General features: G+C 40.0%; 1 protein-coding gene across 1 annotated transcript; it reads left to right on the top strand.

Annotated features, from left to right (window-relative positions):
- Positions 1-5,377: 5,377 nt before the first annotated feature.
- On the top strand, positions 5,378-9,681 carry LOC134649869 (uncharacterized protein K02A2.6-like). The gene is made up of 3 exons (XM_063504736.1): positions 5,378-8,351; positions 8,993-9,569; positions 9,653-9,681. Exons 1-3 carry the CDS (start codon positions 5,598-5,600, stop codon positions 9,679-9,681), a joined length of 3,360 nt encoding a protein of 1,119 aa, XP_063360806.1. The 5' UTR covers positions 5,378-5,597.
- Positions 9,682-12,675: the final 2,994 nt, after the last annotated feature.

Genomic DNA, 12,675 nt, shown 5'->3' with positions numbered 1-12,675 from the left:
GTTCGAATACGGCAGTTTGACTCGAAAATGGAGTAAAACTACCGCTTTCGTATAGAGTTCGTTCGCATTAATAATGTATAGAGTTATAGGTAGGTATATAGGCGGGTCAGCACAGTTCATAATGTATGAGAGCTCTACATGAATTCTCACACTAGAGATTTTTTGAGATGTGATAACCTATGTTGCAAATACTATATTTAAAAAAAAATCTCCACAAAATATGTCACATGGTTTTAATAAATCCAAACTATTATTAAAATAGAAAAAATATATCAAAACATGAATCCGACACTCGAGATTTTTTAATATGCAGTTCTCAAACATATACTCATTATGTATTTATATTTTCTCCCAGCTTGACACCAAAACCAGCTCCCAATAATTTTCTTTATTAAAAATATTTTTTTATATAAAAATAACAACTATGTGTACATAACAATTACATGTTAATTAAGCTCTGTATATTTACTATATCCTACAAAAAAATCTCTCACGTAAATTAATCCATTTAATTACTATTAACCATTTTTGTTTTGAAAATGTTTTCGTTGCTTCGAGAAAATGGACAGTGGGTTTGTTTTTCACTTTCTCAAATCTCTTTCTCATGTTAGTGTAACAACAAAAAATCTCCCACGTATATGTAATATTGTATGGAATAAAACCATTATTAAATCATCCAAGCTATTTAAATTACCCTAAATGGCGGGTACTGATTCACTGTAGAGAACGTTTTATCGACTTCCATATCTCCGTCTCACTTCAATGTTCGCGGCAGACGATTGTTCCGCTTCAACAGCCGAGAGTTCGCGATCCGGTCGACCGTTAATTCTCCCATGACTATCTTACCCAGTTTCATCGGTATGCGTTGCGCGCTTACTTAACACACCTCAGGCCAAGCTCCTATAAAACGCGCAATGCATGCATGCATTGCGGTATCTCCTATACGTCACATATGTCAGCTATGAGGCTATGACATGGCTATGACAGACTGTGGCAGTTAGTTCCAAACAAGTATACAGACTTGTCTACCCACCATAAAGTTTAGCGTAAAGAGAATATATCACTCCTTAGTGAAAAACCATACGGTTTGTGCGAAGTTGAGCGTTATGTCAATGCTAATAAAGATGATGGTTTGACTTACGGAGATGAATAATATAATATCATTTTATTTTATATTTCCAATTCCCGTTTCATTTACACCCAATATTAAATCTTTTTCCGTAATAAAATGCGTATATAATTACTGTCATCATCTGTATTTATTTTATTTCTTTAACCCCCGTTATTCATAAACGCGCTACAAACCTCAATTAGCTAATAATAGTAATAATCGTTTGTCCTTATCTGTCACTTTAACTTATGTATTTGTAAGTAAGGGATAAACATAATTGAACTAAATCAGGCCCGTAAAGTTTATGAATAAAGTGGTTAATCTTTATTGCACAAAAGAAAAACCTTATAGTACAAGAGGCGGACTTAATGCCATAAGGCATTCTCTACCAGTTAACGATGGCTTGTCCTCCGGCCCATTTGATCGATGACCTCCTTTGATTATTTATTTTTAATGGACGCCAAAATCCAGACAGGAACTTCGATTTTGACATTTACCACAGTAATGTAGTCGGTAGCAATGTCGCGCTTCAAAATTGCTGCAGGCGACTGCATTGCTGTAGAAAACGTGAAAAAGGTCATTCAAAGGATAATAGGGTTATATACACCGCGGGATTTAATAACCCGAAAGATTTAAACCAACGATTTTAGAGCCTAATTAGAGTATATAAAGTTATATAACACATAGTCCAAAAACCCTTAATTTAAGAGATATTAATTATTTAAAACAAATCACAAGTAAAAAATCTCAATTCTAACACAACCTTATGCGTGACGTAGCCACCAACTAATTTTACACGCAGACGCACTAACTACATGGTTATTAGCCAGTTTCACTTAATTAAGTTTGATATCCTACAAAAAGGTTTCACTACCGAAATTTTGTTCTGTTCTCAATCACGAGAGTACAAACTATTTACCTTTACGATAACTGGCTGATAGTTTGACGAAAATGACGAAATTGATGTCAATAAAATGACATATTTCATATGTCACACAAGATATGCGCAAGATAACATCTTTAAATTTGATTGACTGTAATAAATAAAATTCATTTAGCGGATATTCACTTTGTGTACGGATTTGGAAACCCGAAGAACTATGTGCTTCCGGCACGACGGACCCACTTCAGCCTAGAAGTTCGTAAATTGGCTAGACGAACAATACCCTGAGAGGTGGATTGGCCGTGGAAGCAACGTCCTAACCTGGCCCGCCCGGTCACCCGACTTAACGCCATTGGTTTTTTTCTATGGGGAACTCTGAAAGATAAGGAAGGAATACTCAACACCAGTGAACTCTGGAGAAGAATTATTAATAAAAATTCGAACGGCTTCCGAAGAAATAAAGAACACTTTTGTAAACCTAAATAATGAAATCCGTTTAAAATTAAATCTTTGTGCTGAAAACGGTGGTACACACTTCGAAAACCTAATTCATTAAATTAATAAAAAAGCGTAATTGTTTAACATAGTTGTTTATTTTACTTTACTCAGTATAAATCAACACATCGAGAATTTAAAATACGTACTGATAAGCATGATCGATATTTTAACAAAAGGTCATTCAAGTAATCATCCCTTTCCAGCTGTAGTATGAGTTAAAACAATAAGAGGCATGATTTCTTTCGGATATAATCATGGTTAATGGCTTTGGTTACCTCACTCAAAGGAAAAGATTTTATCGCAAAGTTTCAACAATAATAACTGCACTATACCTACTGTTGTAGTAATTAATAAAGTTTTGATACAATTTGTGGTATTTTGAGGTGCCAATCAATTGAAATAATTTCAACGTAAACATGATCCTAGACATAACTTGACACTTCTTGTCATGGAACACATATCACTGCATTCGCCGTGCATCGTATGATATCGGAGTGATTCATGAAATGTCATGCTCGCTCTCTGTTTCTCTACTTGAGATTAATTAAACTCGCTCACTCTCTGAATAAAGGTTTGTTCACAATGAAGCGGTAAATTAATATGATTTAATTTGTACTGAAATAGTAGTTTAATTAAAATATATAATTGGACCCATGTTGATATAACATTATTTACTCGTACTGTCGTCAAAAATACGTGATTTAAATCTTTCGGGTTATTAAATCCCGCGGTGTATAAAATGAAATGATGCATTAATAAAACTTTAGTTAATTAACAATATTATATTAAATCATTAACAACTTTGACAGCACGATCTCTTCGCAGGTAGGTGCTCTACAAGGAGTTTATATTACAACATTATTTCCAAGAAATAATCTCTCATTGTTACGAAAATGTTGGTAGGGTGGCTTTAGGTTACTTTTCGTTCATATCGTCTTGGATATGGGTGAACATGGTGTTAATACACTCAGTATCAATCAACCTGTAAAGATATTGTAGCCTGGCCTTTTCTCGAAAAGTCTTCTAGAAAAATTTACGCTCATGTCGTCTCGGATATGAGTATATTTGGTATCAGTGCATTCAGTATAATATCCTGAACACAAATATATGAGATGACAAGCGCGAAAGTGGTGAGGGTAGTTGCTATGACGCAAAGTTTTTACCATTTTTCTTTTAAACATACCATGTGGGGTACCAAATGAAAGGGCCTTGTGAGTAGATCACAAATATATAACACACTGTAACACTTTTACTACTTAATCCAACAAATTATTTGAAAACGTTCAAAAATTTCACAATGAGTTGAATTCCAACTGCTCTAAATTGACTAAGATAACTTGATCCCAAGTTTCCTTGCAATTATACGTAATCGAGGGCCAGGCTCATACTAGTTCTCATGTCGCGATGCGCTAACGCTAACAAAAACTAAGCGTTACGAATTGCTGACATTTGCTTCTTTTAGTTTCACTCTACTCAAGCATCGGATGACAGGATCGTTGAAAAGGGACAAACATATCCTTTGACGTTACGTTACTCTTCTCGTGAATTGTCAAATTTTAAAATTCGAAATTAGCTTTGGAATTTGTCCGGGTGGCTATTCGAAGTATAACTTGGTGGACGGTACTTACTAACCAAATAAGCTTGAGATCCAGTATCATAGATAGTTGTAAGACTTTAAGGGTCTATTTATATCTGACTGTGCATCCTGTATTCTAAACGTTTTGTGAATAGATATAAAAATTGACACCTATCATTTTTCACATAAACACAGACACTTTATGCATTGAATTATTAAACCTTAACGCAATGCCATAAGTCATAAGGTATATTTTCCTAATATACCTTGATGCTAATTCGAACTTTGTTATAAAAGATGTCATTTTATATCATTCGCGCGTGCATTTCACTCGTACTAGATGAAATATGTATTGGTGCGAGCGAGACGGTTAGGCGAATGATAACAAAATGATATCTTTTTGACATCTTAAACAAAGTTTGACTTGGCCTCTGTGGAAGCCTGGAAATACAGCATACTTCATTGACTTTTTATGCTGGAAATTGATTTAATAATTGCGAGAAAAATAAGTATGTTATTCTTCAATAACTTGTACAGTTACTGTCAAAAAACTAGAAGTGTCCATTAATTGTGTAGAACATTATTTGCTGTTTGTTTCCAATATCATGCTGCTATTCTGCGAATATAGCAGTTCCTCAGGCAGATAAATTAAACATGATCGAAACAAATACTATTAACCACAATAGTAAACTTTTCTCTCAGTGTGGGATATTCTCGGTCATGAAAAACTTACAAAGTTATTGTTTTTTTCATTAAATCTATAATTAATATTATTGTCGGGAGAAATTCTGACCGTGTAGTCGTGTAAGCTTCATAGCCCATTCTTCAAAAAATCTCTAGTGTGAAATTACTGTTTAGGTAGTATAAAATATAAAATAAAAAAAATGTTATTTCTCAAAAACGGGAACAGATATCAAGTTGTTAATTCGCAGCCGGGTATTCAATATGATATATAATTCACCCGTGTAGAAACATTTGACTGTGCAATTAATGTAACTTTAACTTTATATTGACTCCACTAATAGCTCAGGTAAGCAGGAAAGCACATCAAATATTATATGTTGGTAATTCATAATAATCAATCAGATTTATATAATATGTTTTCCCACTTCTTTTAATAACTTTATTTTCTTTTCCTTTTGTAAGAATTTGATATGTTTTCTTAAAGAGCTACGAATTTGTATGATTCCATGTACATATGTATATTTTCTAAATCAAATTTCTATTACACCTTATGTGTATAATTGCATGAATTCTATAGTAATTTAAATTGTATTTTTTCCCTTATTTTCTCGTAATGCATGTTAATTATTGTGATGTATGTGGGTACTTAGCCAAAAATATATAGGTAACATGTAAGTGGGTAGCTATAGATTTCTTTGTCTCGATTAAATATTGCAACGAACGGACGTGTGTTATTTCTGCAACCCTTAGTCGGACGCCACCCCCTTCATCCCTATTTCTCAGTGGCGACGAGCTGTTCGGACCTTTTAGTGCGTGTACTGTGCGTGTTGTGTTGTGCAAAAACAATGTCAATCGGCAAAATAGGCGAGTTTAAGATCGCGTCGGACAATTGGCGGTTATATGTAGAACGACTTGAACAGTATTTCTTGTGTAACAACATTAAAGCTGAGTTGCAAGTGCCTACGTTAGTGACCGTGATTGGCGCCGAGGGTTATGAACTCCTAGTCAACTTGTGCACGCCGGATAAACCTACGACAAAAACATTCGCCGACTTAACTGCCATTTTAGAAAAACATTTGCAACCTAAACCTAGTGTACTGGCAGAACGTTATAAATTTAGGCATAGGAAACAGGGAGATAGTGAATCTATGTCTAATTACGTGGCAGTTTTGAAAAGAATGTCTAAGACGTGTGACTTTGGGGCGTGGCTCGAAGATAGTTTAAGGGATCAGTTTGTATGCGGAATTCACAGCGAGACCATTCGACAAAGGCTTTTTGCTGAAGATAAGTTAGATTTCACTAAAGCTTTTAATCTGGCAGTCAGTATGGAAGCGGCTGAGAAGGACGCCGCTATGGTCGAGGGGTCACGAAAGCCTGCTAGTGACGGGACAAGTGCGCTGGCGTCTTGTCAAGCGATAGCGGCGAGTTCGTCACGACGTAGGAACGAGGCGGCGCGAGGAGCATGGCAACCGCGGGGCGCAGAGCGAGGTGCCAGCGCTGGGCGTGGTGCCCGCGCCAGCGGCTGGCAGGCAGCGTCGGCGGCGTCGGCGGGAAAACGGCGTGACGCACACTGTAACGCTTGCGGCGGGACGCACGGCACGGACACCTGCCGGTTCACCCGCTATGTGTGCAAGGTGTGCAACAAGCAGGGACACTTGCAACGGGTGTGTCCATTAATGGCTGATACTCGTACTCACAGCGTGGAAGTTATGAATATGGCCAGTCACCGGGACACATATAGTGAGGACAGTGACATGAGTGACGAGGTAATTATCATACATGTTAATAACTTAAAGGCAGCGGATTACAAACCTATTTTTATGAAAATAAATGTGCAGGGTATTGACCTTGACATGGAATGCGATACAGGCAGTGCGATATCATGCGTCAGCAAAAAAGTTTACGAACAATTGTTTTCTCAGTTAGTACTTTATAGTAGTAATGTTAGATTACGTTATTACACTGGAGAGCTTGTAAAACCAGTCGGTGTAGTAAAACCACTGGTAAAATATAAAAATAAGCAGGAATATTTGGAGATGTATGTAATTGAAAATGGTAAATCCATGTTGATAGGCAGACAATGGCTGGCGGAATTAAATATGCCCATACCTACGCCATGCAGACCTTGCAATGTTAATAGAAACGAGGTAGATGGAAATGAGTTTAACTTGACGGATTTCAGTTCCAGATTTTGTGACGTGTTCGCGGATGGTTTGGGGCGGTTCACCGGCGGTCGCGTGAGCATCCACCTGCGGGAAGGGGCGCGGCCGGTGTTCCTGCGCGCGCGGCCCCTGGCGTACGCGCTGCGCACGCCGGTGGAGCGCGCGCTGGAGCAGCTGGTGCGCGACGGCGTGCTCACCCCCGTCGACCGCTCCGACTGGGCTACACCCATTGTCCCGGTAGTAAAGAAGGATGGTAATGTAAGAATTTGCGCTGATTACAAACTGACCTTAAATAGAATGCTAGAAGTCGATCGATATCCGTTACCTAGGGTAGAGGATTTGTTAGCACGCCTGTACGGGGGGAAGCGATTTAGTAAGATCGACTTATCGCAGGCCTACGCGCAATTTGAGCTGGACGATTCTCGAAAATACACCGTGATTAATACTCATAAGGGCTTATTCCGATATAATCGTCTTGTGTATGGATTGTCCTCGAGCCCGGGTATATTTCAGAGGCGGTTGGAACAAATGTTTGCAGACTTGCCACACGTAGGCGTATTCCTTGACGACGTGATTATCACGGGCAGCGATACGGAAACGCATATTGACAATTTAGTTAAAGTTTTTGAGCGGTTGCAAGCCTATGGTTTGCGCGTAAAAAAAGAGAAATGCGCTTTCTTTGCTAAGTCGATTAATTATCTAGGGCACGTCATTAGTGAAGATGGCATACATACTTGCCCAGAAAAAGTAAAGGCCATCGAGGCCGCGCCGGCGCCACGTAATGTATCCGAATTAAGGGCCTTTATAGGGATGGTAATGTATTACGCGAAGTTCGTCGGTAATGTCAGTAGTATAATGGCACCCTTGTATAATTTATTGAAAAGTGGAGTTAAGTTCGTGTGGGATAGGGAGTGTCAGGCGGCTTTCCAAGAAATCAAGAGGGCGCTCGGGTCGAGTCAAGTGCTAACGCATTATTCAGAGGAATTGCCACTGATTTTGACTTGCGACGCATCTGGAGTGGGGGTTGCCTCGGTGATATCGCACGTCACGGAGCACGGGGAGCGGCCCGTGGCATATGCCTCGCGCACGCTTACAGCGGCGGAGCGTGCGTACGCACAAATAGACCGGGAGGCACTAGCAATTGTCTACGGAATTCGTAAATTCCACCAATACCTATACGGTCGCAAATTTATATTACGGACTGATCACAAGCCTCTCACGTACATTTTTGGAGATAAGGTCGGCATTCCGGTAATGGCAGCTTCGCGCATACAACGATGGGCGGTTCTTTTATCGGGGTACGATTATCAAATTGAATATGTTGCATCAAAACAAAATTGTGCGGACGCGCTATCGCGGTTACCTCAGGCGAAAGAGGGGGCAGCGGGTAGAGAGGAAGAAGTCACTTATGTGAATTTTGTAGAAAACTTCCTACCGGTAACTAATAATGATGTACGGGTTTCGACAGCCAAAGATAGGTTAGTGAGTAGGGTTATCTTATCACGTACGCGCAATCAGGATGGCCGGCTAGTTGTCCCGACGAAGAGATGGAGCCTTACTTTATAAGGCGTCACGAGTTATATGTAGACCGCGGCTGCTTGATGTGGGGATATCGTATGACTATTCCTAATTCGCTGCGTGAAAAGGTACTTAAACAGCTGCATATTAGTCATATGGGTATCGTTAAAATGAAATCACTGGCGCGAAGTTATGTATGGTGGCCTAACATAGACGCGGAGGTGGAGGCGTTGTGTAGAGGTTGCGAGACGTGTGCAGCGGAGGCGGTCGCACCGCCACAGGCTGCGCCGAGTTCATGGAAGTATGCTATGCAGCCCTGGACTAGGATTCACTTAGATTTTTTGCAATATAAAGGTAGGACTTATTTAATTCTCATTGACTCGACCTCTAAATGGATTGAGGTGTTTGAGATGTCACGTACAAACTCGTCTGCCGTAATTAGGGAACTGAGGGCGACTTTCGCTCGCTTTGGGCTACCGTCAGTCGTAGTTTCAGACCAAGGACCGCCTTTTACAAGCGCAGAGTTCAAACAATTCTTAATTCAAAACGGCATTGAACAGGCATTTTCACCCGCATACCACCCGGCGTCCAATGGAGCTGCAGAGCAAGCGGTAAAGTTGTGTAAACGGGCGATAAAGAAAGCGTTTAGGGACGGGGTAGATGTAGACGTCGCATTACAAACGTACCTGCTAGCGTATAGGAATAGCGTGCATAGTACCACGGGAGAAACCCCAGCGATGCTTCTACAAAAACGGAATTTACGTTCGAGGTTAGACTTATTACGTAGTGATCGTGGGCTGGAAGACCGGGTACGTGACGCGCAGCGCCGCCAGCAGGCGCAGGCCGGTCAGAGCGCGATCGCGGAGCGAAACTTGGTAACGGGAGAAACAGTTTGGGCGCGTAATTATACTGGTGCCGATAAATGGATCAAAGGTACTATCGTAGGCAAGGAGGGTTCACGTCGGTATACCCTGGATAACGGAGACGGGCGACTTCTAGTTAGACATATAGACCAACTCAGGCGCAGATCAGTTTTATCGAGCATTCCGTGCCCTACGGACCAGGGGCCCGACGGGGATGAGCAGGCTGAACAATTAGAGAGTGCCGAGGTACAACCTGCTGGGTCGGTGGATCGGGGTGAGGAAGGGACCGAGACAGTAAGGGGCGAGGAAGTAACTAATAAAACGTCGGTTACAGCTAATCCTTCCCCACGTCCTCAGCCACCAACGCGATCGCCGGTGACGCTTAGGCCGTTGCCAAGCCGTAGACATAGACTAGAAATAGATTAGTTATATTAGTTTAAGGTACCATAGTGTTATACGTAACATTACTTCATGATTAAGTGGGGAGGTGTGATGTATGTGGGTACTTAGCCAAAAATATATAGGTAACATGTAAGTGGGTAGCTATAGATTCCTTTGTCTCGATTAAATATTGCAACGAACGGACGTGTGTTATTTCTGCAACCCTTAGTCGGACGCCACCCCCTTCATCCCTATTTCTCAATTATAAGATGTAATTATTTTTGAAAAGATGTGTCCCGCCGAGTTTGTTGCCGGTCCCATATTGGGATACCCTCCTCCAATTGAGGGGGGATTTAAATCTTCTCGGGGCAGAGGTGTAGGGTTGGAGCCGGTCTACCTAGCTTTATTTGACGTTCATAAGCGCATTGTAATTATGCCTACTTGAATAAACTATCTTTTATCTTATCTTGTCTTATATTTGTGGCAGAGGGGGTAGCGCTACTATGCTCAGTCTGGAGGATGTCTTGTCTGTGGTCGCAGGTAACAAGAGAAAGCTAAATTTTAAAAACGCTACAGGTTAATAACGGTGCGCTGGTCATTGTTATTTTGCATATTATTTTGACTGTCATAAAAACGCTGAAGAACAAAAGATGCTCTTTCTGTTCCAAGACGAACTTTCTATTGTAGCAACAATATGCAAGATGCCATGTTATAAGCGTTGCAGTAGCGTAAGTATTGTTGAATTATGAATGCATCTTGCTTATTGTTGGTAAAGTAGAATGTGCTACTGGTTTAGGAAATATTTCCTGCGTTTGAAATTACCCCAATGTACAATATACTTTGCCTTTTGGCATTAAGTCCACCATTTGTACCTACATTTTTCTTCCTTTATAATGCTGTATAAGCTTGAGCTATATAATAACTGTAAAATACCTTTTATACAGCTTAAATCTTTTCTGACACCCTTATACGTCCCTTAAATTACTCTATATTGAAGTTGCCGACACTTATAATTATGCTAATTGGGTTGGATTGGACCTGCAAAGCACCCACCAACTAATTTTACGAATTATAGTACTTTATCTACCTACTTGTGTATATTAAGTAGTGCTCTATCCTATAACCAACTCTCCGACAGCTTATTTGAACACTGTTCGGAACTGGGTCAGCTTCAGTGCTCAAATACTTTCCCCGAAATGAAACGTGTGTTAATCCACGCGGCCATGTATGCAAATCGGCGAACTAGCTGAGCCGTGAATACGGATCAAATTAATACTATTAGAATACGCCTTCCATTTGCTTCATATGGTTATGAAACTGGATTAACTTCAAAAAATATGTGTTTTTTTTTATCAAGAACTAAAAAATGTGAATTATGTAGGATGCTGCTTGCTTTTTAGTCATGTCTTGCAATGTTACCTAACATTGTTTTTATGGTGTACCATACCATACAACCACCATGGTACCATATGGTAGTACCATACGTCGTACTGTACGTAGGTAGGCTTATAAGTACCTAGTCAAAGTAGTAGTACTTTGACTACTTATAAGTCTAATCAAAAATAATGGCAGTTGCATACAATGTAGCTGGTCATAGATCGATGTTTTCTATGGGTATGAGTGTATCCTAACCACTTTGTCCGAATATGGCTAAAACTTGAAAAGAAAATACTCTGAATAATAGTAGCTATTTTTAACCTTTTTCATGAACATCGCTTAGCTGGACTATAAAAGACTTATAAGCTCCATACACACCCGACTTTTTCCCCCAACAATCAGCCAAACAGTTCCGAAAAAGGTATCACGTAACGAGAACTTATTGCGCCTCGGTGTCGAGCTGATAGACACAAGAAATATGTCCACACTAAATACACGGCCAGTTTTAATCTTATCACGTTTGCCGGGTCCATAAAGAGAGACGGACTAGTACTAGTACGTCTGTGAAACGTTTTTCTATTCGCTTTCATTTCGTCCATTTGCAAAGTGGGACGGCGTGTGCTGCTATAAATAAGGAATGTCGTTTAAAAGGCTAGCTTTCGCAACGAAACGGTGGCTATACCTTGGCGGATATAGTGGCTGACTTATTAAAACCGGCCAAGAGCTTGTCGGATCATGCTAAATGTAATTTTCTACACCTAACCTTTATTAAGGTATCGCTCGATAACACGTTAAGAGTCACACGACCCTAGTCGCCGCAATACAAAATTCACAGTGTTCACACTCAATTTAAAACGACATTCTGAAATAACATGACATTTGACATGAACATTAATGTCGTTTTCAAATGAGAGCGTAGCTTTGATTGTATGGGAGCGGTTCGTGTGCTTAATAGTCTGCAGTTACTGTTGTTTTTAAACTTCGTTATTTGTGTGCTACTACCGTACGAGTATGTTTCATTTCAACGTAAACGTATCCAACGACAAATTGTCAAAAAGAGATGGGACCCGTCACTGTAACGAAAATTTGCATTTTAATTAGTATCGCAAAGTGAAAAAAGTTAGTATGATGTATAATCACGCCATGTACATACCTGTACGGCTACCATCAGTTTGGCGCTGACATAAACGCCGTCGAGAACGTAATTTACTTTCTATACATTAGCACTAATATGCGAGTACGAGCGAGATGTATAGAAAGTAAATTACGTCTCGACGGCGTTTATGTCATAGCGTAAATGTCAGTTTTGACACTGTTAGTTACTAACTCATGGTACGGACTCTAATGCTTTTCACCAACTGACCAGTACGAGTGTGATGGATGATGGTTGTACTTGGTCACGTATAAATTTCGTGGCGTGTCAGTATTCCAGTTTCAAGCGTGCGTAAAAAGTGACACTTTTTTGTCACGTGCACAACGCTATCCATCATACGGGATGTTTCATAAAGGGACAGAGTATTTTAGGTCAACAGGGTAATCGTGTAACTTTCGAAGCGAATGTTCATGCTTCAACTGTGATTGGATGACGTTTGACATGAAAGCCCAATGATAAATATCGGCGG

This window comes from Cydia amplana, chromosome 1 (genome assembly GCF_948474715.1).
Source record: "Cydia amplana chromosome 1, ilCydAmpl1.1, whole genome shotgun sequence".
Taxonomy (NCBI): Eukaryota; Metazoa; Arthropoda; class Insecta; order Lepidoptera; family Tortricidae; genus Cydia; species Cydia amplana.
This window is presented reverse-complemented; position numbering and strand designations above follow the sequence as displayed.